Below are 21,366 nucleotides of genomic sequence, written 5' to 3'. Positions count from 1 at the left end.
GAAAATGGTTCTAGAAGTGTCTACGCGGCCTTTAAATTATGCAAACGTGACGTCAAAGTATTATTCTTCACGAAAAATATAAATAAATACAAGAGAGTATTCAAATTTCGAAGTCGGCAGATGTCAATTGTCGAGATTTGAACAGTATTGTTATGCGCGTGGAAGAATTAGCCGTGACATTCTGGCGCAAATCAGTTACTTGAAATGCTTCAAAACATTTAGTTCTCCTTCGGAATGAAAAATTGAATAGTATGAGTTTGCTAAAATAGGTTGAGCTGCATGAAATAGGCTAAGATTAAGATTTACATAATTATTAATATGTAATTATTTTTTATCAGATTAATATGAATCACTATGATGTCTCACCTGATAAAGATAATCAATTGTATATATCAAAAACAACATAATCATTAATCAACATATCGTGACAGGTTTATACGTTGTTTTTGTAAAATTTCTGTTAATCATCCATATTTTTATACGTTTAAAATTTCTGTTATCTCCATTTTCTTCTCTAAGATTTGACACAGTTAGCAAACTATTATAACAATTAGTTCATCCTCCCTTGGCCGCTCAGAATTTTGGTACGTTGGTGCTCAAACCATAAATATTCATTTTGCAACCGCGTACCTACCGTACACTCTTAAGTAACATTGTACCCAAAGTTTTTTTCTTAAATATTATGCGCGGGAAAATTATATAGGTATTGCACGTTAATAGACAAATACTTAAATATTTTTAATTGAGATTTTAATTGGTAAAATATTTATATCGAATGTTTAAATAATTACTCATTAATCAACATTTAATGTCTTGTATTTTATAGGTGTACTAGCTTTAGTCCGCGGGTCCGCGACTTCGCTCGCGTTAGAAAGAGACAAAAAGTAGCCTATGTCACTCTCCATCTCTTGAACTATCTCCACTTAAAAAATCACATCAATTCGTCGCTCCGTTTTACCGTGAAACTCGGACACACACACTTTCCCATTTATAATATTAGTAAGGATTTAGATGAGGAAATATAATTCAACCCGACATCTCTCACAACTTGTAGGTAGAAAAAGTTTTAAAAAGGAAGTTAAATGATATCATAACAAATTAGCAAATAGTTCACGCACTAAAACAAACATAAATAATCTCATGTCAACTATTACTATGTCTAATTGCGTAATCAGATATAGCGAGCAATGTCAATGTCGTCGAGTTGTTTTAATATGTTCGATAAATATGAATTAATCGTCGTGCGTACACGTGACAACTTGCGAGTCATATCGCTACAATGTCAATTGAATGTAACCAATACTTGTGTGTGCCAGGATTAAATCAGCTGAGAACTGTGTTGGTAAACACTTTAGAGTCTGCGACTGAAAGACGACAACTTTTATGGAAAAGACGCGACGGCGACGGTCTCAACTTTTCAGTGAAAAACGACAACTTTTTTAAAAGCTCAACTTTTCAGTGAAGACTAGGTTTCTTATTTGCAATTTGCATGACTGGAGCCTCACTTTGTAGGCTGTCTAAATATTAGTGTTTTATCAACTTTAGACGAATTCTGTTCCTTTAATGCGCTTTTGGCGTGTTGAGATTAGATTAAAATCGTGTTAGTTGCACTGAGTTGCTTATTAAAAGTAGAATTCAAACGGAAATGTGAGTGTTCGATCAAATCTAATCCTTTTCTAAAACAAAGCGAAAATATAATAAATGTCCTGAAATTGTTACAGGTGTAGCTACTAAGAATATGTCAAACTTATTACAACTCAGTAAGAAGATGAGCAAACGAGTGATATCAATATCATATTATTTCGCTGGTATTACCGAAGCAGGTGGTTCCAAGCCGGAGATCATGGTTTAACCCAAATTCGTAACGATATGTTTATCTGAACTCACGTTCGAAAATCATTCATTGTTCGTTCTTTTAGGTAAAGGAAAACGTCGTATGGAAACCTACTGGCGTTTGTGAAACAATTTAAATTTATGTGTGAAGAGTTGAAGACCCTAATACGTGTGGGCAAGCGTGGAGAATATTCTTAGGGTTGTTGCCTAACTGTACTGATGTGTGATGCTGATTATTTTTCCTTAAGTAATATGTATAGGTACATATAACTTGCATTAAAGATTGGAACTCCATATTAGATGAATAAAGTCTAAGAAAAAAACCTAGCGCGGAAAAACCAAGACGCCACTCCTTCGATATATGTATTTAAAAATTTTGATACATATAATTATGTGATAAATATACCTAGATATTTTTCTAGCACAAACGAAGTTACACTAGTGACTTCCTTCCGATAGGTATTTAGTTCATCGATAACTTACATTATAATATGTCATTAATTATTATAATTATGTCATTAATTATTGCCGTGGCACTGGATCTTGAGTAGTTTCATATGCTCTGGCTACCCCGTTTAGGAAATATAGGCTTGAATTTAGGTGTATATGACATTAAGGACAAGTCCAGTAAGTAAGTACTAGACTTGGCTCACGAGATAACCGCCATGTGGGATGTTGAATCAACGATCATTGTTCCGATAGTCGTTTCAGCGAACGGTCTCATAGCGAAGAGTCTCGACCAACATCTTAAGAGACTTTCGCTAGGTGGCTGGATCAAGGGCCAGATGCAGAAGGCGGTGATCTTGGACACAGCGCGGATAGTCCGACGGTTCCTCTCTCTGTAGCCCTAACCACCGCCAGCTTGGGACCTGCCCCGCTGCTGGCGGCACCCTAGGTTAGGATTTTTATAATTTGTTTATATGTTTTTATATTGTTTTGTAAATGTTTTTATATTTTATTTTTATATACCTACATATTGTAAAATACCTAGCCTAAGAAGGAAAATAAATACCTACTGAGGATCGTAAACGAACCATATTTTAATAGTTTACATAAGTTCTTACATTATTATTCAAGATTTTAGAGGTTATTATTAGGGGTAATTATTAACCTTATGTAAAAGGATATTTTATCGATAAAAGGACTGTCGATGTTTTTATTTTGTCAAGCACTTACAACTTGACGTTCGCGCCAGAAAAATATCTAGGTATAGTGATAAAGGATATTTTTTTATACTACGTCGGTGGCAAACAAGCATACGGCCCGCCTGATGTAAAGCGGTCACCGTAACCTATGGACGCCTGCAACTCAAACAGTGTCACATGCGCGTTGCCACCCCATTAGAAACTTGTACATTCCCTTTTGCTGTGTTAAGTACACAGCAAAAAGGAGTGTACAAGTTCTAAGGAGGGTTCGGGTTGCCGACGACTCAAAGGACAATAGACGGAACAAGTTAGTTCCGTAAGTCCTCCCGTCATCAGCACACCGCACCCTCGTTGAGCTAATATAGGTCAAATTGTCAAAATGGAGGTTCTAAAAGTTTTAATCCTGTGTCCCGAGGTAGTAGTAGGTAAAGGTAAAGGTAAAGACCGTGTGATTAACAATTTTACTTTGCCAATAATCCGCTATATCCATTATATTTGCTTGCACAAAGCAACAGGCGTATTGACATTAGACAAATGAACGTCGATGCGGGACCACACAATGTTTTAAACTACTGTAACGCTGATAGCAGTGATTATCTATCGGCAGCCGGCATGCCTGCCGTTTACACTGTCACGGGCTTACAATGTGTCACTGGAAATGTGATAGTATTCGTTAAATCAATGTTCATCAATCATCCATCTAAGACTTTGTTGTCAAATCCGATGTTGTGCATTTATTTTGTGCAAAACCCTTTCGGTTCGATTTGAACTTTAAGTTGGCTCTAGATACGATATAGATCAGATGGTCTAGGAAAGCGTGCGAGACCACGCAAGTGGGCCTGAATAATCTGAAAGATCCTACTTTTGATGTAAAAACTAGCAAAAAATATTATATGACATTTGTAATTTTTGGAGAAAAAAATTTTGTACTTTTTTAGATTACTCAATACTTTTACACGGCCTTTGATAAACCATAACCAAAAAATAAAGTTTTGGAGATTTTTTTTACATATTTTTTTTGAGTAAGGTTTTTTGCAAAGTTTTTCTGCTTTTTGCTAATAGCTGTCAATTTGTATGATTATACCAGAATACATAAGGGTGTAAAAATCAGTCAAAAATGCGTTTAAGCCCGAGTTATAACGAAAACAGTTTTAGAAAAAGATGTAATTAATATCAAAAAATCAAAATCGAAAATCAAAATAATTTATTCAGCAAATAGGCCACAGGGGCACTTTTACACGTCACATGTACATATTAAGAAAATATTTAAAATTGAATTGAAATTACAATTGATAAAATTAAATTGATATCTATCTATATTTCTCTATCTATCATTATAGTCTTAGGTGGTCAGGAATACACTGTTAAAATCTTTCGGGTTATTCAGGCCCACGATGTATATCTAGCACGAAGAGATGGGCGGCGGGAAAATACCCGGGGTAGATATCGGGTATTTACCGGGTATTTACCCAATCTACCCGATATTTACCTTTTCTACCCTAATGGGTGGGTATAAATAAATATTGTAATAAAATGGGTCATAAATTGAATTTAATCGTGAAAAAATGTTTTCTTGGTATTGTATAATATATTTATATTTTATTAATATAGTTCTATAAACATATATCGAAGTATTTGTATTGAATAAGGAATTTGTTAAATATCATTGACATGCTTGTGTGTTTGTTACCTCCTCCTCCTAAACGGCTGAACCGATGGGGATGAAATTTTGTGTGCTTATTATAGTTCCTCTCAAGTAACAATTTCTGGTCCTATAGTGGTCGAGGACACCAAATTAAATCACACTAAATGGTCCTATAAATAGTCTATATTGGTACTGTAGAGCCGATTTGGCGCAATTATGCAGCCATTTAGTGATATAATAGGCCTATAGCAGTATCATCCGTGACGTTTAAGGTCTATAATGGTGATGTAATGATGACTATTGTGCTAATTTGTTGACATAGAGGACACAGTAACGCTATTATAGTATCAATGTATGCTATAGTAGCATTTGAGATTCCGTTATACAGGTTATTTTGTTCTATAATAGCAGTTGCCGTCCCTTTTAATGCAAAATTTCTAAAATAATTAATGTGTGTAATATTTAACAAAAACTGTTCTAAACGAGGAACTTAACGAAAAGTGGCGTGTGAACTTGTGAAGTTTAGTGTCAATTAACATAATTTGGATTTCGTATACTTCCATCATTACTGCAAAAAGGTATGCGATGGAAATTTTACCGTTAAAAGAATATTAGTTTAATGGAGTATTTAAATGCGCCCTCGATTTATACCATGTTTTGAATAAAATAAATAAATATAATTTAATACAATAAAATTATTGGCACCATAGTTTCTACTATGGATCCAAGAAGTAAAACATACGCTTTTATAGTTCGACTATATCACTTATCATACGCATTCACTGCCATAAGCCCGCCATCGTGGATTCAATTAGGGTTGCATGAGAATTTAACTATGATCCAGTTTAACTTATAAGTTCTTTATATAGAAAACAATACTTGTTTTCAATGTTTTACTATAGAAAGATCTTTTAAACAGTATTAATAAATGTGGTTTTCTTTTTAGTATGACAAATCTAAACTACAATTGGTCGCTATGTGTATTTTTAAAGTTAATTTCTAGAAAAACACTGTACGGAACGAGATACCGCATCTTTGGCCTGATTTCATAATTACGATGTATAAACACCATAAAGCAGCCTTTTAAGGTCAAAATTGTCATTTAAAAGTAATCGTTTTCTACTCTTATATATCTGATTTGGTTTATAAAACATATAGTAAACTCAGCTATAACGCTATTGTGTTTTAAAAGAGATACCGAAATCATTATTCAACAGGTCTGTGATATTTAAAGAGTCATTGTGGCGTATACGGCGATGAGATATAAAAGGCATTAGAAAACGACTATAACCTTTTCAAAGCTATATAAACGTATCCTGAAAACTTCATTATAAGAATAGCTCTATTATGGTATTCATATCAATACTATAGCAGTGTTTTCCAAAGCCACTATATCCCAAAATAGTGGTATAGTTAGGTTTTAAATCTGTTAAAACACAACTACTAAAAATACTATAAGCGGCTTGTTGGTAACCTTAATAGCGCAAATTGATTGCATAACAGTGATTTCTAACACCATTATACAGTAATATTGTTCTGTAATAGTCATATTTGATCCTGTTATAGACCAGGCCTATAGCGGCTCTATAAAATGGTGATATAAACGTTTACATCACTTCCTAATAACACCTTTTAGCTGTATAACGCAACAACTATAGCGGCTTGTCGGGAACCTTAGTAGCGCAAATTGATTGCATAGCAGTGATTCCTAACACTATTATACAATAATATAGACCTATAGTAGTCATATTTGATCCTGTTATAGACCAGGCCTATAGCGGCTCTATAAAATGGTGATATAAACGTTTACATCACTTCCTAATAACACCTTTTAGCGGTACAAGCTTATAGAGCTAAAAGGTGAGACTGGAGGCTTTTATACGACAGGCGGTCACGCCGAAAACCTTTATACGACATCTATAGTAGCTTTTAGCGTCGAAAACCAAAATTATAGCACTAAAATGTTACTTGCTGTTTGTTTGGTAAAGCCTACTATCTAGCCGAAGTCCAGTATCTAGCCGAAGTCACATAGAAGGCATTATTACAGTCCGAATTCAAAGCAAGTGTTAATTAAAATCACACATGGACGTGGCGCTTGTTTAACTAAGTACAAACTAAATTATAAGTATCCCATAAATAAAAATAAAAAAAAGTAACTGACCGGTCAACTGACTTATTGCACCCTTTCAATACGGATGCAACTACCTGGCGTTTTGCAAAGCTGTGACCTCATTGGCTAATGAATTTGAATTTGTCTGTCCACCGTGTTTAAGTTAAGTAAGTTATTTGAATACTTAGTGGGCCTAAAACATCTGGGGAATACAACTTTTTAATTGAATGTGGTAAATTACACATGATATATGGAATATTTGGAATCTCTGTTAACATTTTAATATTAGTTAGTCAAATATATATATTTATTTTAGTAGAAAAATATATTTCAGTCATGTAAATTAAGAATAATCTTTAATTTCATAGATTATTTTTTATACCCGCTCATTTGGGTAGATACGGGTAAATACCGGGTAGATTGGGTAGATATGGGTATTTTCCCGGTATTTACCCGTCAGCGCCCATCTCTACACGACTTCAATAAGAGCGCAAGCTGTGCTAAACCACCTGATAAGTATGTGTCAAATATGACCTTACATTGAATAAAGCCGTCAGTTTTGACACTGACATTTATACTATTCATATTATATCTAGAGCAAATAGACGAATGTTAAATTAATTTTCGAGCCGTTTGTATAACCAAGTGTTTGAATTATAATCAACCAGCTGTAACATTAGGTGTGGAATGTGTTGCCTTACAGGCTGAATGTACTTTTGAATCTAAAAAATGTAGATTTTGATGATAATATCACCAAAGATCACCATGGGGGAGGCGGGGGTCTAAAATAAGCCAAAAACGTATGACGTGATTCATGGACGCCCCCAAAATGGAGTCATGACTCATGTCCGACACACGACACGAAAAATCTAAGGTCTACACTTCACTACAGCCTTGTATCATTAGGTATATAGTTAGGTTCAGTACTTAGCTGTATGGTATTACCTACTCTGATTAATTTCGTCATTTTGATATTTTTTGTCAACGTATTTTTAGGCCATCCTGTATTAATTAAATCGGGGTAGTGTTTACCTAAAAAAAAGCCTACTATAACCCTTCACATATTTCATTTTATACTCAATCGCATAATCCGTTTTATGATTCGTCACCATCACTGTGCAACAGTTTACGAAAATAACACCGTGATATTTTACTCCGCCGTCTGACCCGATTCCTTGCATTTTTGTTATTTCCACATTTTCTTTTGAAAAATATAAGCATGCCAGAAATCCGTACGTGTCAAACAATATAAACACAAAAATATATATTTCCTGTAAACATAAATAGCCTGAATCTGAAATAACGTTTGCATGTCTCATCTCAAACATGACAGCCATCTATTCACATTGATCACTATCATATCGTAAAAAATTTAAATTTTGAAAAAATCCCCGACCGCGACCTAGTGGACCGATTTTCATGAAACATGGCTAAGAACACTCCCGACTAACTCAGCTTTCAGACAAAAAAAAACTAAATCAAAATCGGTTCATCCGTTCGAGAGCTACGATGCCACAGACAGACACACACAACAGACAGACAGACAAACAGACAGACGGACAGACAGACAGACAGACACGTCAAACTTATAACACCCCGTCGTTTTTTCGTCGGGGGTTAAAAAATGAAAACAAACAGATGCTCAAAATCTATAATCGATGAAACAACATTAAATAAAAAAGATATTCGAGCAGGTACACAAACACATATTAGATTTACGATAAAGATTTTAAACACATTGTCAGTATATAGATGTTCGTTTTCGGATACCTACATTACGAAAATGTATGATGAATTGATGATACGATTAGCATTCAAGTAAAAAAAAAAAACAAGTTTAGCAGCTAATGAACAATTTGTTACCTGAGCCATTTTACATGCTAAAACGTCAAATAAAGATATGTATTTTTAAATGTACCTAGATTAAATAAAATAATACTACCTACGATATTATTTACACTTTTTACAGCCAGTTTTTTACTAATGACTATTATTTTGGTTTCCTACGTGTGGTGCTATTGTTTTCAGTCAATTTTCGTCATTGACAATTCAAATTAAATTGGCTAACCGAAAATTGCGAATGCGTTCCGGACACACAAATTGCTTTTTTGCAGATGTACCTAACCTAGGTCCAATTCAATTTATTTGTAGCACAAGCGTTGAAGGCCTACCGCATACAACGTTGCACTTGTAATTTCGTAGGTAATTGTGGCAGGGAGGAAAAACGTCGAACGTGGTCCGCGGTAGGCCCACTGACCACGCGCGATACACATTTGACCGAATCTGATAATGAGTGGTACGCGGTTACGCTAATAGTAAAATGACAAACATCCTCTGAATTCGCATCGTGAATGCTTCCCGGTAACTAATACCTATCATTATGGATGATGATCGAATTTGTAACGGTTTGCGATTTTTATGTAGGTACAGTTGCAACCATAAGCTGTTGTATACGCATATACCTATTAGAAATGCGAACAATCTACACATATGTCGTTGGCGATCATAAGATCAGGAAGATAGTAATGAATTTTGTGTAATTTTTTTGTCACATGAAACCAAAAGATGCTTATGATAGGTAGCATTAGTAGTCCAAAGTGTTCAGAAACAGGAGCCCGCGAAGCGGGGCTGCGTCGGCCCGGCCCTGAGAACCTTATAATTCACCGCCGACATACACATACGAGTAATATTATCGAGCGTGTTATTTTGCAGAAACACTTTTACTGATTACTGTATTTCGTTTGCTCGATAATAAAATTACTTTGGATATTCTACTCTAAATTGTAATCCCTAATGACGTACCGAGCACCGAGATTAATCTGGAGACAATCTAGTTGTATGCGTTCGTACGAGCTAGAAGATAAATGTGTGAGAGTACGCTTTGATATTCAGATTGACTTTTAATCAAGTTCGAATAGACATTGTTGTCACGATGAGGGCGCTGATCAACTTATTTAGTCTAACAGCGATTTTGAGTTAGTACCTTCCCAATCATTCGATTTGAAAGTAAATAGTTCAAGTTTAATCCGACTTAATGCTTTTGCTCTCACATATTTGTTTTTAACTGACGTAAGTGATTGTGTGCATAGATGACGATTATGTATTAGCTGCAGTTGTCATCCAAACGTCACCAGCAACAACAATCGTTCATTGTATCAAATAAATTTACGAGTATAGTGAATGAAGTCGCGGCAGTAACGTCGCATCAGCCCTGCTGCTGTCATCATGTCACGTTGAAATGACTTTAACACAAATCTATACATACTGACAAGCCATTAACGTATTCGAGAAACAAATGTAATGGCATATCGACAACTAATGGTGAATTAATCTGTGGCACGTGTTCGTCCATTAACGTTTTCTTAGTTATTGCATATTGCTGATTGACTATAAAATTAAGACAGGTATTACGGATCAGTATTACTTCGTCTCCGAGACAATCATGTCGTGTGTCTCGATCGATATCGACAGTTGTTTTCCCGCCGACGCGAGATTCGAAAACCAATGATCGTTGGTAATCGATCATGGTGTACTTGAAAAGTTTAAGTGTGTCGCTCGGTAAACGCTTGTGCAGAAAGAAATGTGTAACCGCAAAGTACTCGCCAAGTAAGTTCATTAGTTTAAGTACCCGTTTTAAAAACGTACGGTTCAGGTGCTCTGTTCCTCCGTAGTTTTCCGTGTGGAATAAATTATGTTAAGTAATGTGTGCTTACAAATTATTGCTAAATTATTGTCCAGGTAAGATTATACATTTAATATATGTGTTTACTTAACAACTATATGTGTTAATTGACTGTAATTTGGAAAACACTAAACCTTTGTACATTGTAGTCAATATACCTCTACAGATCATTAACAAAACCAATAATATGTTGTTTTATTGTTTATTTTTAAAGGAACAATTAGGAGATTTAATGACGTTACTTGGTCCAAATGGACTGTCATCGCATGTTGTGGTCTAGTTGGCTTATAATTAGATATAACGTAGACTACCGGTTTAACTAGCAAATAAATTATACAGTGCGTTACGACCTTGTATTTTGCTTTAAAAATAATTGATATTCTAAATGATCTTTTGTAGTACTATTTACCTACAGTTTATTAGTTTGCCTCCGTAGCAAGTGTAGCAAGACTATTAATATTTAGGTACCTACCTACCAGTGGCGGAGCGTCGATACAACTCGATTCCCAACGGGTTCCCTACAATTCTCTAGAATCTGTAGAAGCCCATACAAAACAGATTCCAAAAACCCCTCCGGCCTTACCAACGAAAATTTTCACGCCCCGCCACTGCTACCTACAGTAGGTACAATTTTACCTAATAATTGTTAACCCTTCAGGTGGCGAAATCCGGGAGCCGACCGCACGTAAAGTGGCAGGTAACCGGGAGCCGGACTTGAAATAAAAAGCTGTTGAGTGGCAAGGATACCGATAAAATGACAGAAAAAGTTTACCCTTGAGTGGCGGGGCCCTCGCGGGTGGTCATCGCGAATGTTACTTATGTTACAAAAATTATAATTACTCAAAAAATGTAGGGATGTCGTGCATAAACCATATATCACTGGATTCATTATGAAACGGCGAAAATTATTCCATAGCAAAAAAATACATTCCATTTATGTGAATTTTGACAGACTCGATCAAATATCAGATGGCTACATTTTCCACTTCCATGTATTAAAGTAACTTTATTTAGGTAAAAAAACAGTAGATTGTAGAAAAAAGTAATCCAGGGACTTAAATATACATTTATTTACACTTATATTCCTTTTTTTAACATATTACAGTAAAATTTTTGCGAAAAAAAACGGTTTTTAAACACGTGTCTCAAATATGGCAGGCGAGTGGTCCAATCAAATTGGGTCATATTTCAAGTTGTTTTGAAGTTGAAGGTGTTGAACCTTTACTGAATGCCGTCCTTGTTTAGTGATGAATAGTTCGTGCAAGTGTGAGGAAGCTAGATATAGTTTTAGACGGTTTTATTTATATATTTAGGTATATCGTCGCACGGGGTCCGGGAGCCGGTCCCTGCCACTTAACAGCTTGTTTTTCCCAGAGTCCGGCTCCCGGCGCCTGTCACTTAACGGAATGTTTTATAAAATGACCGCGCCACTTCTCCCCTATGCAACTTGTAGCTCTGCCACCTGAGGGGTTATATGAAAAATACCAAGTTTTAAATTTGTTTAGGTGTAAATCAAAACGAATTAAAGTCTAAGTCAAATTTACCTGTCATTCTCTGTATGGTTGCTTTTATTTTGAACAACTTAAACAAATGAATGCAAGTGCGATAAACTTGAGGCATCTTACGAAGCCGTTCCTCATTTCCTACCTACCTCAACGGGCAAAAACAAACGACTGTCGTATTCGTATACCGACCCGGCAACATCTGTTCCCAAGCTGCAAAAACACGCATGCTTTCGCTTAATCTGTCTCCCTGATCGTTCTGTAAGAAAAAGTGGGATCAGTTGCTGGGGGCATTGGCGGTCAGTTCTTTAATGCTTACTAGGCAATAATATGACTCATCAGTATCCCACATGCGTCAAATGTTTATGCCATAAATTATCTTTTGTATAGTTCTAAAGTTTCTTAAGTATTGATGCCAAAATAGTATTAAAATCACTTAAACTATCAAAATCATTTGACTCTTATTTGTGATTTTTATCCAAAAGGGTCCAAGCGATTGCACTTAATTGACTTAATGCAAAGGCCTTTCTATTCAATATCTGATAAATAGGTCTTTACTTCACGTGACGTATGAGAATCCCTTGGCCTTGAAATGATTGAATTGAACATGTAGCATATTATACAAACATATTTTTTTACATTTATAGTATGATATAATTATTATATCGATAAAATACATAAGAAAACAAATGTATGATTTAACTGTGCAACTCGACAAATGTTATATTTTTGGTACTCCCATTAATAACACTTACACTACTTACAGTGGGACTAAGTCAATCTGTGAAAAAATGTCCTATACTTGGATGTTTTCTATGTATATAACTATTTATATATTATATATATCGTTGTCTGAGTACCCACAGCACAAGCCTTCTTGAGCTTACCGTGGGCCTCAGCCAATCTGTGTAAGAATGTCCTATAATATTTATTATTTATTTATTTATTATACTTAATATTTATTTATGTTAACAGGTTTCTATAACGTCATCATTGTAACTATATTTCACGAGTTTCAAGCAAAAGCTCCAGTACACCTAATTTAAAAATTTTTGAAACTTATATTCCGAAATAACAACAAGAAAGTATTCGTCCAACTTGGCACATTTCAATAACGAAATGTATTTCATCTGAGCACGAGTTACAATTTACTAGCTTTCCTTTGATAATGAAGCCTTTTTATATTATAACTTTTGGTATAACTCCTTCGAAACTTCTACTGTAAAATTTGTAAATTCTAGCGTGTAAATAAAACTGCTTTAAATAAACAAATACTTGTATTGAGTTGAGATATTAGTCAGTAAAATATTACAATGGTATTTCATTCGATTCTAAAAACATAATTAGTAGTAAATTGTCTAATGTTTCTAATTGATAGGTACTCTTACCCTTCCATAATTTTAAAGTGAAATAGGTACCATACTCCAAAGCCGAGAATCGAACTCGGATTACGCGGCTAACATTATTACCCCTATGCCACCCCGACTGCCTTGGTATTTGTCGAACATTCTCTGGTGTATGTTTTTCCTGAAAGTTAGGCGCCTGTGAACAACTGTAAGGGCGAGCAATTTGTGCTTGCACTTTGCAGCACCTACATTAATCCTTCTGTACTTATTTGTTTGTAGTGGATCGAAATATATATGTCTATTCTATTTTAACATTCGAAGGCAAAACGTTGCATACTTTGCAATTCAAATATTGTTCCGTATATATTGCAAGTTGCAATTTTCCTATTGGGTATGTCTAGTCTACCTACTTCGTCCGTCCGTACCCACTTCTATTAGAGTCATTCAGGTGAACATTTGTGACGTTATCTGGGTAAAGGGACCTTATTGTTGATGGCGCTTACATCCCGCGGCGTCGTATTTGTACACGAACATCGCTCATAACGCCGTAAGCGCCATCGACAATAAGGTCTCTTTACCCAGATAATGTCACATTTCGAGTATCTATTCATATTTTCTTATTATTTGTTAGTAAACTTCAGGACGGACCCATAGATTACCTACCGGCCTGGCTGAAGTGACAATCTTTGATACTAACGTAGCGCTCAAAACGCAGTCTGACTCTGTGGCGCCACTGCAGACGAGCAAAAGAGAGCTCTAACTACGGTAAGATTACGAAGCATTTGTGACTTTGGCTAGGGACCTTGGTAGTAAAGTGCCTTTACCTTTTGCCAATAACTTACAGACTGATATCGTCCGGCAAACTGGTAGTCAGTGAGCCGCTTTAGTATTTTTGGTTGTTATGCCCCAACGCTGTGGAATAGGATGGATTTAAACGATTTTGTTTTGTAAACCTACTGAACGGCAGAGTGGAAAGGTTATTCTTAATTATACTCTGTCAAACAAGTCTGTCAGTAAATAAGAGCAAAGAAAACTATAGGTATCTTTTTTTCTAGCACCCTAAATAAAAGGATGCATATAGTTTTCTTTTTTCTTATTTACTGACAGACTTGTTTGACAAAGTTTAGCTAATAACACGAATCATAAACAGCACGAGTTTTGGTCCAATGAGCTGATTCGTGAAATCTGACGTGGATTTTATTTAGATGTAAGTTTTAATCGCCTGCGTGTAAGTATAACAGGTTTTAAATTCACGTGATTGTATCTACGTCAACAACGTAACGTATTAAAATATTATTAACTTGCACATTACGAGCGGAAGATCAAAGAAATAAACCTACTGCGTAGCTACAATTATTTTACTTTTGAATAGTGCTTGGGAATATTTTCAGCTGAATCACACAATATATAATAGTACAAGTACAGAAGGCTCACTCCTTTGATGTTTACAAAACGCCGCCATTCAAAATTTTTACCTTTATTAACAAACGGACAGCACGCGTACAGAAGAAATTGAATTCTATTGCGCCGCGCGAAGGTCGTCGCCACTGAATGGCCGCGAACTCGCGGCCGCCGGCATGTACTTGTAGCGCCGCGGCGAAAAGATCGCGGAGTGAGTCACCTCTGGCTGAATATAACATTATGTTTATTATAAAACTCATATTCATATTCATCTTTATTCGTATTAAGCATACATTGTCAGAAATATTACAACTATACATACACATATGTATATCACCATTATAACTCATAATACTAGATTAGAAAATAAAAACAATTAATTACATAAAATATCAAAGAACGATCAATAACTCTCATCATTGTTTGAAATTAAATCGGCAACATAGGTACATATAATAAAAAAATATTTAAAAAGTAAGCAACACATAAGGGTAGTATCTATTTTTGTTTGGGAAATAAATAAATAAATAAATATTATAGGACGTTCTTACACAGACTGACCGAGTCCCACGGTAAGCTCAAGAAGGCTTGTGTTGTGGGTACTCAGACAACGATATAAATATAATATACAAATACATAGAAAAATATCCATGACTCAGGAAAAAATATCTGTGCTCATCACACAAATAAATGGCCTTACCGGGATTCGAGCCCGGGACCGCGGCGCGGCCTAGCAGGCAGGGTCACTACACGCTAGGCCACCGGTCGTCATAAAAACGTCAGGAAAAACGTCTTTTACTACATAACGCCAAATCGATGTATTAAAATGTAACATATTATTAGTCAATCTAAACATAATATGTTTCCTTATTATAATAAAAGAAGTAAATATCAAAGGTTCCGTTATATTATACTATCCACAAATAAGCCCAAGCTATCGTGACGTATCATTTATTTCTTTAAGGACATGTGGATTGTGGATATTCTGGATCCTGATGTGCCGAAGCGCGCTCAAATGATTTTGAATAGGTAATCCGAGGTCGGGTTTACATTTGTGTCTACGTCTACGTACTATATAGAAAAAAACCGCTGACCGGTATTGATTTACTTGGAATCCTGAATATTCTGGTATATTGACCTTAGCCTAATTCGTCGATGATCCTGTTATTTTAGTGTCAATAGTGGCGTTTTTGTTGCAGAAATGTCAGTTTTAACACTGTTTGAGCGGTGGCGGTTGTGAAATCGGTGTGACATCTTATGAGCATTGTTCGAATCAAAGTTAGATTAAAATAATATTACGCAAGGCTTCATGGACAGTAGGAGGTGCGGGAAGTCTTAAAAACTGTAATAACAAAATGGTGGTGTTTAATCATAAATTAAGTAATACTTTATAATTTATAATAAATGTTTTCACGGTTTCGGCCTCGTGCCCCTTTCAAAGAACATGTCTGTTCGCGCGCCTGTCCGTTCGCAGCTTTACGCGTTATATATAGATTTGTAAACAAATAAAAGCACTGGAGATTCTGGCATAAACTATATACGTTTATAGGTACTTCGTTTATTTAGTTACATGATCCTGTCGAACTTTCCATTACATAAGGTTCCATTTCTTAAAGTGCAATGAGGTCCTTTACGTTTAAAACACAATACCAGGGGGAAAAGAGCTGGCAGCTTCCTCGCTTATCGAATAATTCAACGAGAAAATACTGCCAGCGTCTTAGGCACTATGGGGCCCTCAAAAGATTTAGTTATTAAAATTCAACAGAAATTCTGATAATACACTCATAATATCATATCTTTTATACACGTTAAATATGTATAAGGCTATAAATACAGAACTCCATTCATTATAATAATATCTCTGATTCGATAAATGTTAAAACTGTTACGTTATAATTTTTAAGGGTATTATTTTATTTTGAAAACTTTACTGTTGTAATATCATTCAAGACCAAATCAAATCAAATCAAAATATTCTTTATTCAAATAGGCTTACAATAAGCACTTTTAAATTGTCAACAGTGTACAATATTCACCTTATTCTAAACTAGCTTTTACCCGCGGCTTCGCCCGCGTAATAAAAGTATTCATTAAGATTTTCATTTGGATCCTTAGGTTTCTCTGGTATATTTATCTGCGATTATTTCGATTGCACATAATACTTTTGCTTGCAATGATTGTAGAAATATTACACCTCGACCACAGCGTAGGTAATTCTATATACGCTGGGGAAACCTTTATAAACATCCCACATAGCCCGTATTTCGACACTATATGATCGATGGGTAAAAAGTACTTTTTTCTATTATCCCTTACAATTTTTTACATTTTGCTTATATCCCTTACAATTTTTTACATTTTGCTTATACTTATCGCAAACGTTATCTTCAAGCAAGCAAACAACGATCGTCTTAGAGCACTTTGACTGTAAGAGACCGCCGACCGATTATCCGTATCCCTCTAACGATGCCCATATTATCCGTATCCTTATCCGTATCCGTTTCCGTATCAGTATCCGTATCCCTATCTCTATCCCTATCGCTATCGCTAACGCTATGGCTATCGCTATCGCTATCGCTATCCCTATCGCTATCCCTATCGCTATCCCTATCCCTTATCAAGATAACACTAAGTTCTCGCGCTTTGTACACATATTTAAAGTCACATACAGGTCGAATGCGATTAATTAACATTATTTTTACCTTTTTTCCCCAACGTTTCAGCCAGGTTGCACTGGCCGTGGTCGCGGAAGACTGACGTCCCAGCAAAATGTCACCGGAGATGTAAACAACACAAAACTACCCGATATTAATTTATATAAATGTTCGGGGTAGACAAATAAATATAATCTACCCGCATGTAATTATTTACGACATCACATTAGAAACCTCAAAAATAACAGTACTTCTCCACTATTTAATGGATGTTATTATACATATAAACCTTTCTCTTGAATCACTCTATCTATTAAAAAAAACCGCATTAAAATCCGTTGCGTAGTTTCAAAGATTTAAGCATACAAAGGGACATAGGGACAGAGCAAGCGACTTTGTTTTATACTATGTAGTGAAGTGATAGTGATAGTGATAGTGATATCAGAGCAATTTATTGGACCTCACAAATAAAGCACGAGTGAAAATGCCAGCAAATTGAAAATTCTGAGTTAACATGCTAATTTTCAGCGAATTTAGAAGGTACTAGTCGCACACGTAAACTGACTTTGCCAACAAGATCAAGGCCCAGTACAATGAGATTTACTCGTCCAATATTAGGCGTAAAGCGCAAACAATAAGTCGGACGGCCAGTGGCGTCAACACTGCCGCTCGGAACGAAACCTATCACTCAGCATTCTCCACGACTGTCAGAAGATTTGCAACATAATGACAACGGCTTCACACACCAAACTTATCGATATTCAAATATAACTTAAGATTCGTCATTTTTTTAGTCAATATTGGACGACTAAATTCCTTGTTCTTCTTAATTATTGTTTTTATATCTGAATCACAAATATGTAAGACACAATTTGAAAGACGTGAAATTACTTATAGGTATTGTATTTTCTATAGTCTATTTATAGATAGGTACCTGGCTCCATGTCTGTTATTTCTTCCTTATGAGATTACGATGATAATGCATCGCTTAACCTCCTCTAATAAATCTACTCTAGGAGACATCTATTTACCTTATCACCTATTTCGTACTAACATCAAAAGTTATAAAATTATAAATTAATAGTGATCTTTATTACACAGAATTATAATCATTGAGCTTATTTGCCTTGTATTGAGGTTGGAAGCCTAAGATACAGGGTGGTCCAAAACTTGACGTCAACATTTTTTTTTAAGATTCCTCACATTATGAGCTATCAGAATATGTATATTGGACGATTTTTTGTAGTTTTCGAGATACGAATTTTAAAACTATAGTTACTTTTTGTAAAATCATCACTACAAACGCCACATTTACTTACTGAAAAAAAATCAACGTCCTCACTTTGATACAAGTTGGATAAAAAAATAGCAACGTTCAAAACGTATCAAACTTCCATTTTGTACTTAAAAAAGAAAATACCACCTATCCGAATGATTTTCGGTAATTTTACAACCTGCGCTTGACCTTCTTAAAAGCAAAAAAAAAGTGATAAAATTTTGAACGTAAAAGTCGTAAAACTTTGAAATTGGTTTTTTTTTTCCGACTTGCATCAAAGTGAAGACGCTGGATTTTTCAGTAAATGCTTCATTTGTAGTGATGATTATGCAAAAAGAAACTAGTAAAAAATTAACAGTTTACAGAAAAAAAACAAAAATTTATAACTCGAAAACTACAAAAATCGGCTAATATAGATGGGGTATATTCGGAGACCCCATGATGTGAGGAATCTATTAAAAATTTCTTGACGTGAAGGTTTGGACCACCCTGTATAGTAAAACCCAATATTTATTATAATTGATTAGATAGTTTACTACTCATCATCATCCTGCTTACGTTGCGGCATTTACCACGGCGCATGGGAGTCTGATGGTGTCCGCTTTGATAATTAGTTTACAAGTATCCCTTGGCATTTAACTAATATGTTTGAAAAACACTAACTTAGGTACTTGAGTGCTTTTAGAGCCAAGTACCTCTTTTAATTCCTTCTTTGTAAATGATAATAATTAACATCAATTTAGTAATTATCGGTATCGTACTGAGCAGTCATAAAAGCTAATGGTTTAATACAAAAGCTTGGTGACAGCATGTAAATCCAGTCTTATAATGACTTTGCACTAGTTCGACTTGGCAGTCTTGGCACCATTAAAAGTAATGGATATCTCTCAGAAATACATGTGAATATGACTAAATGACCTCTTAATTAGGAAATGAAAGCCATGAATAATTTAAATATTGAAAGTGAACATTTTTGAAAGATATGTTTTGCAATATAGATGCCGTTAATAGATAAGAAAATATTTTTGGTGCTGAAATTAACTATACATATAGGTACTTATAATGAGTCATTAACTGCCTAAAGAACAAATCTTGAAAATCTCTATATAACTCTATGTGATAAGTCAAGTTTTGATATTTTTTTAGGCTATCATTTCGGTTTCATATAGTTTTAGGGGCACGTAAAAAGTGTGACAACAATATTTTGTTTCTGAATCATATTTTTTTTTAACTCAGGAATTCGCAGTAAATAACTAATTACAGAAGCTAAAACAACATTCGGAAACCCGAACAGGGTTTTCAGGTATTTGTTTTAGTTGAACAAAGGTTAGGTGTTTGACAAATAAGGGTTTAACACACAAGGGCAGCCCATACTTCAGTAGAGGTCGGACATCACTAACACCTGAAAAACTACAAAAGAAGTTGAGATGACTTGCAAATATCAAAACTCAAAGTTGGAATGATATTACAAATCTCAGGAAGTTTCGTGCTTCCTGAGATTTGTAATATCATTCCAACGGTATTCGATATGAAGTCGCTTAATATATTTCTAATTCCGGTAAAAGTAAGTAATTCATTACAGAATCTAAAACGAACAGGTTTTGTTTTAGTTAAACAAAGGTTAGGTGTTTGAAAAATAAGGGTTTACACATACAAGGGCAGCCCATTATTCAGTCAAAATCTCAGGAACCACGAAACGGTATTCGATAGACAAAATTTCGTTATGTTTTGAGATGTAATTATTTTAAGTTCTTATAATTTTATTTTATTTTATTTTTATTTTATTTAATATCCAAAAATTACACAGCATAACAGGTAAACTAAAGCACTGTGGAATTCATTACAACTATACACTTATACAGAGTGGGGCCTGTAACCAAGGTGAAGAATTGAACTGTAGGCTATTCTTTATACTGATCAACATTTGTTCAATGACTTTTAAAAATTATGAAGTCTTTAAATTTTTAATTTTTCATACAAAATAAATATTAGCTTCAATGTACGCCATTATTGTTGTCATTGACGTTGTCTGTCACACTTTTGACTTAACAGAATTCGCAATACATTACCTCTTAGAAAAAACTTTCAAGGGTAATAAAAATCAAAATACAAGTTATTTTTAAAAGTCGCCGAACAAATGTTGATCAGTATAAGGAGAATAGCCTACAGTTCAATTCTTCACCTTGGTTACAGGCCCCACTCTGTATATAATAGTAACAGAGTACAAAATGTACAATATGTTATGGGCCGCCTAGTCTGCTACCGATGCGGGTTCGAGTCCCGCCGGAAGTGTAATTTTTTTTAAATATAAGAACTGGAGTATCGTTAGTGGACGTTCCCGCTTGTTCAAAATTTATTTATGTAGTATCTTTATCAAATCTTTTTTCATAATTGTAATGAAACTTTTATAAGAAAAGTAGTTGTTAAAAATAAATAATTTTTGACGTGACAAAGGCGAGGTATGTATTTAGGAAAAAATCATAAAGGGAAATAGATGAAATAATTCAATGAAAATATAATATAATCAGTCTAAGCAGCATTTGGTAGGTATCATGGAATCGTTATTTGTTAATAAAAAGACGTAAGGTGCATTAGTGTAATTTCGAATTACAGAAATGCTCGGGTAATTTCGAAAGGGGAATCTTGATATGATGGAAATAATGGTGATTTTATGTGACTTTCGAAATTACCCCAATGCACCCTACCTACAAAATATTTTAATTTTCAGAAGTATTAGGTAAACAAAGCAATTGGAGGAAATCGTATTAGCCC

General features: G+C 34.8%; 1 protein-coding gene across 11 annotated transcripts in view; it reads left to right on the top strand.

The window, feature by feature from the left end:
• LOC125234352 (potassium/sodium hyperpolarization-activated cyclic nucleotide-gated channel 2) overlaps window positions 1–21,366 on the top strand; it is a 445,496-nt gene that overhangs the window by 310,626 nt on the left and 113,504 nt on the right. The window contains exon 1 of one of the 11 annotated variants that reach the window (XM_048140528.1): window positions 10,192–10,339. The exons of the other annotated variants lie outside the window; for them this stretch is intronic. Coding sequence (XP_047996485.1) covers window positions 10,258–10,339 — 82 coding nt within the window. The 5' untranslated portion in view covers window positions 10,192–10,257. Of the gene's footprint in view, window positions 1–10,191; window positions 10,340–21,366 lie in introns of those variants that run through there. 11 annotated transcript variants of the gene reach the window in all.

The sequence above is a fragment of the Leguminivora glycinivorella genome, chromosome 16 (assembly GCF_023078275.1).
Source record: "Leguminivora glycinivorella isolate SPB_JAAS2020 chromosome 16, LegGlyc_1.1, whole genome shotgun sequence".
Classification (NCBI taxonomy): Eukaryota; Metazoa; Arthropoda; class Insecta; order Lepidoptera; family Tortricidae; genus Leguminivora; species Leguminivora glycinivorella.
The sequence above is the reverse complement of the archived record's forward strand: the minus strand, read 5'-3'. Positions and strand labels throughout refer to the sequence as shown.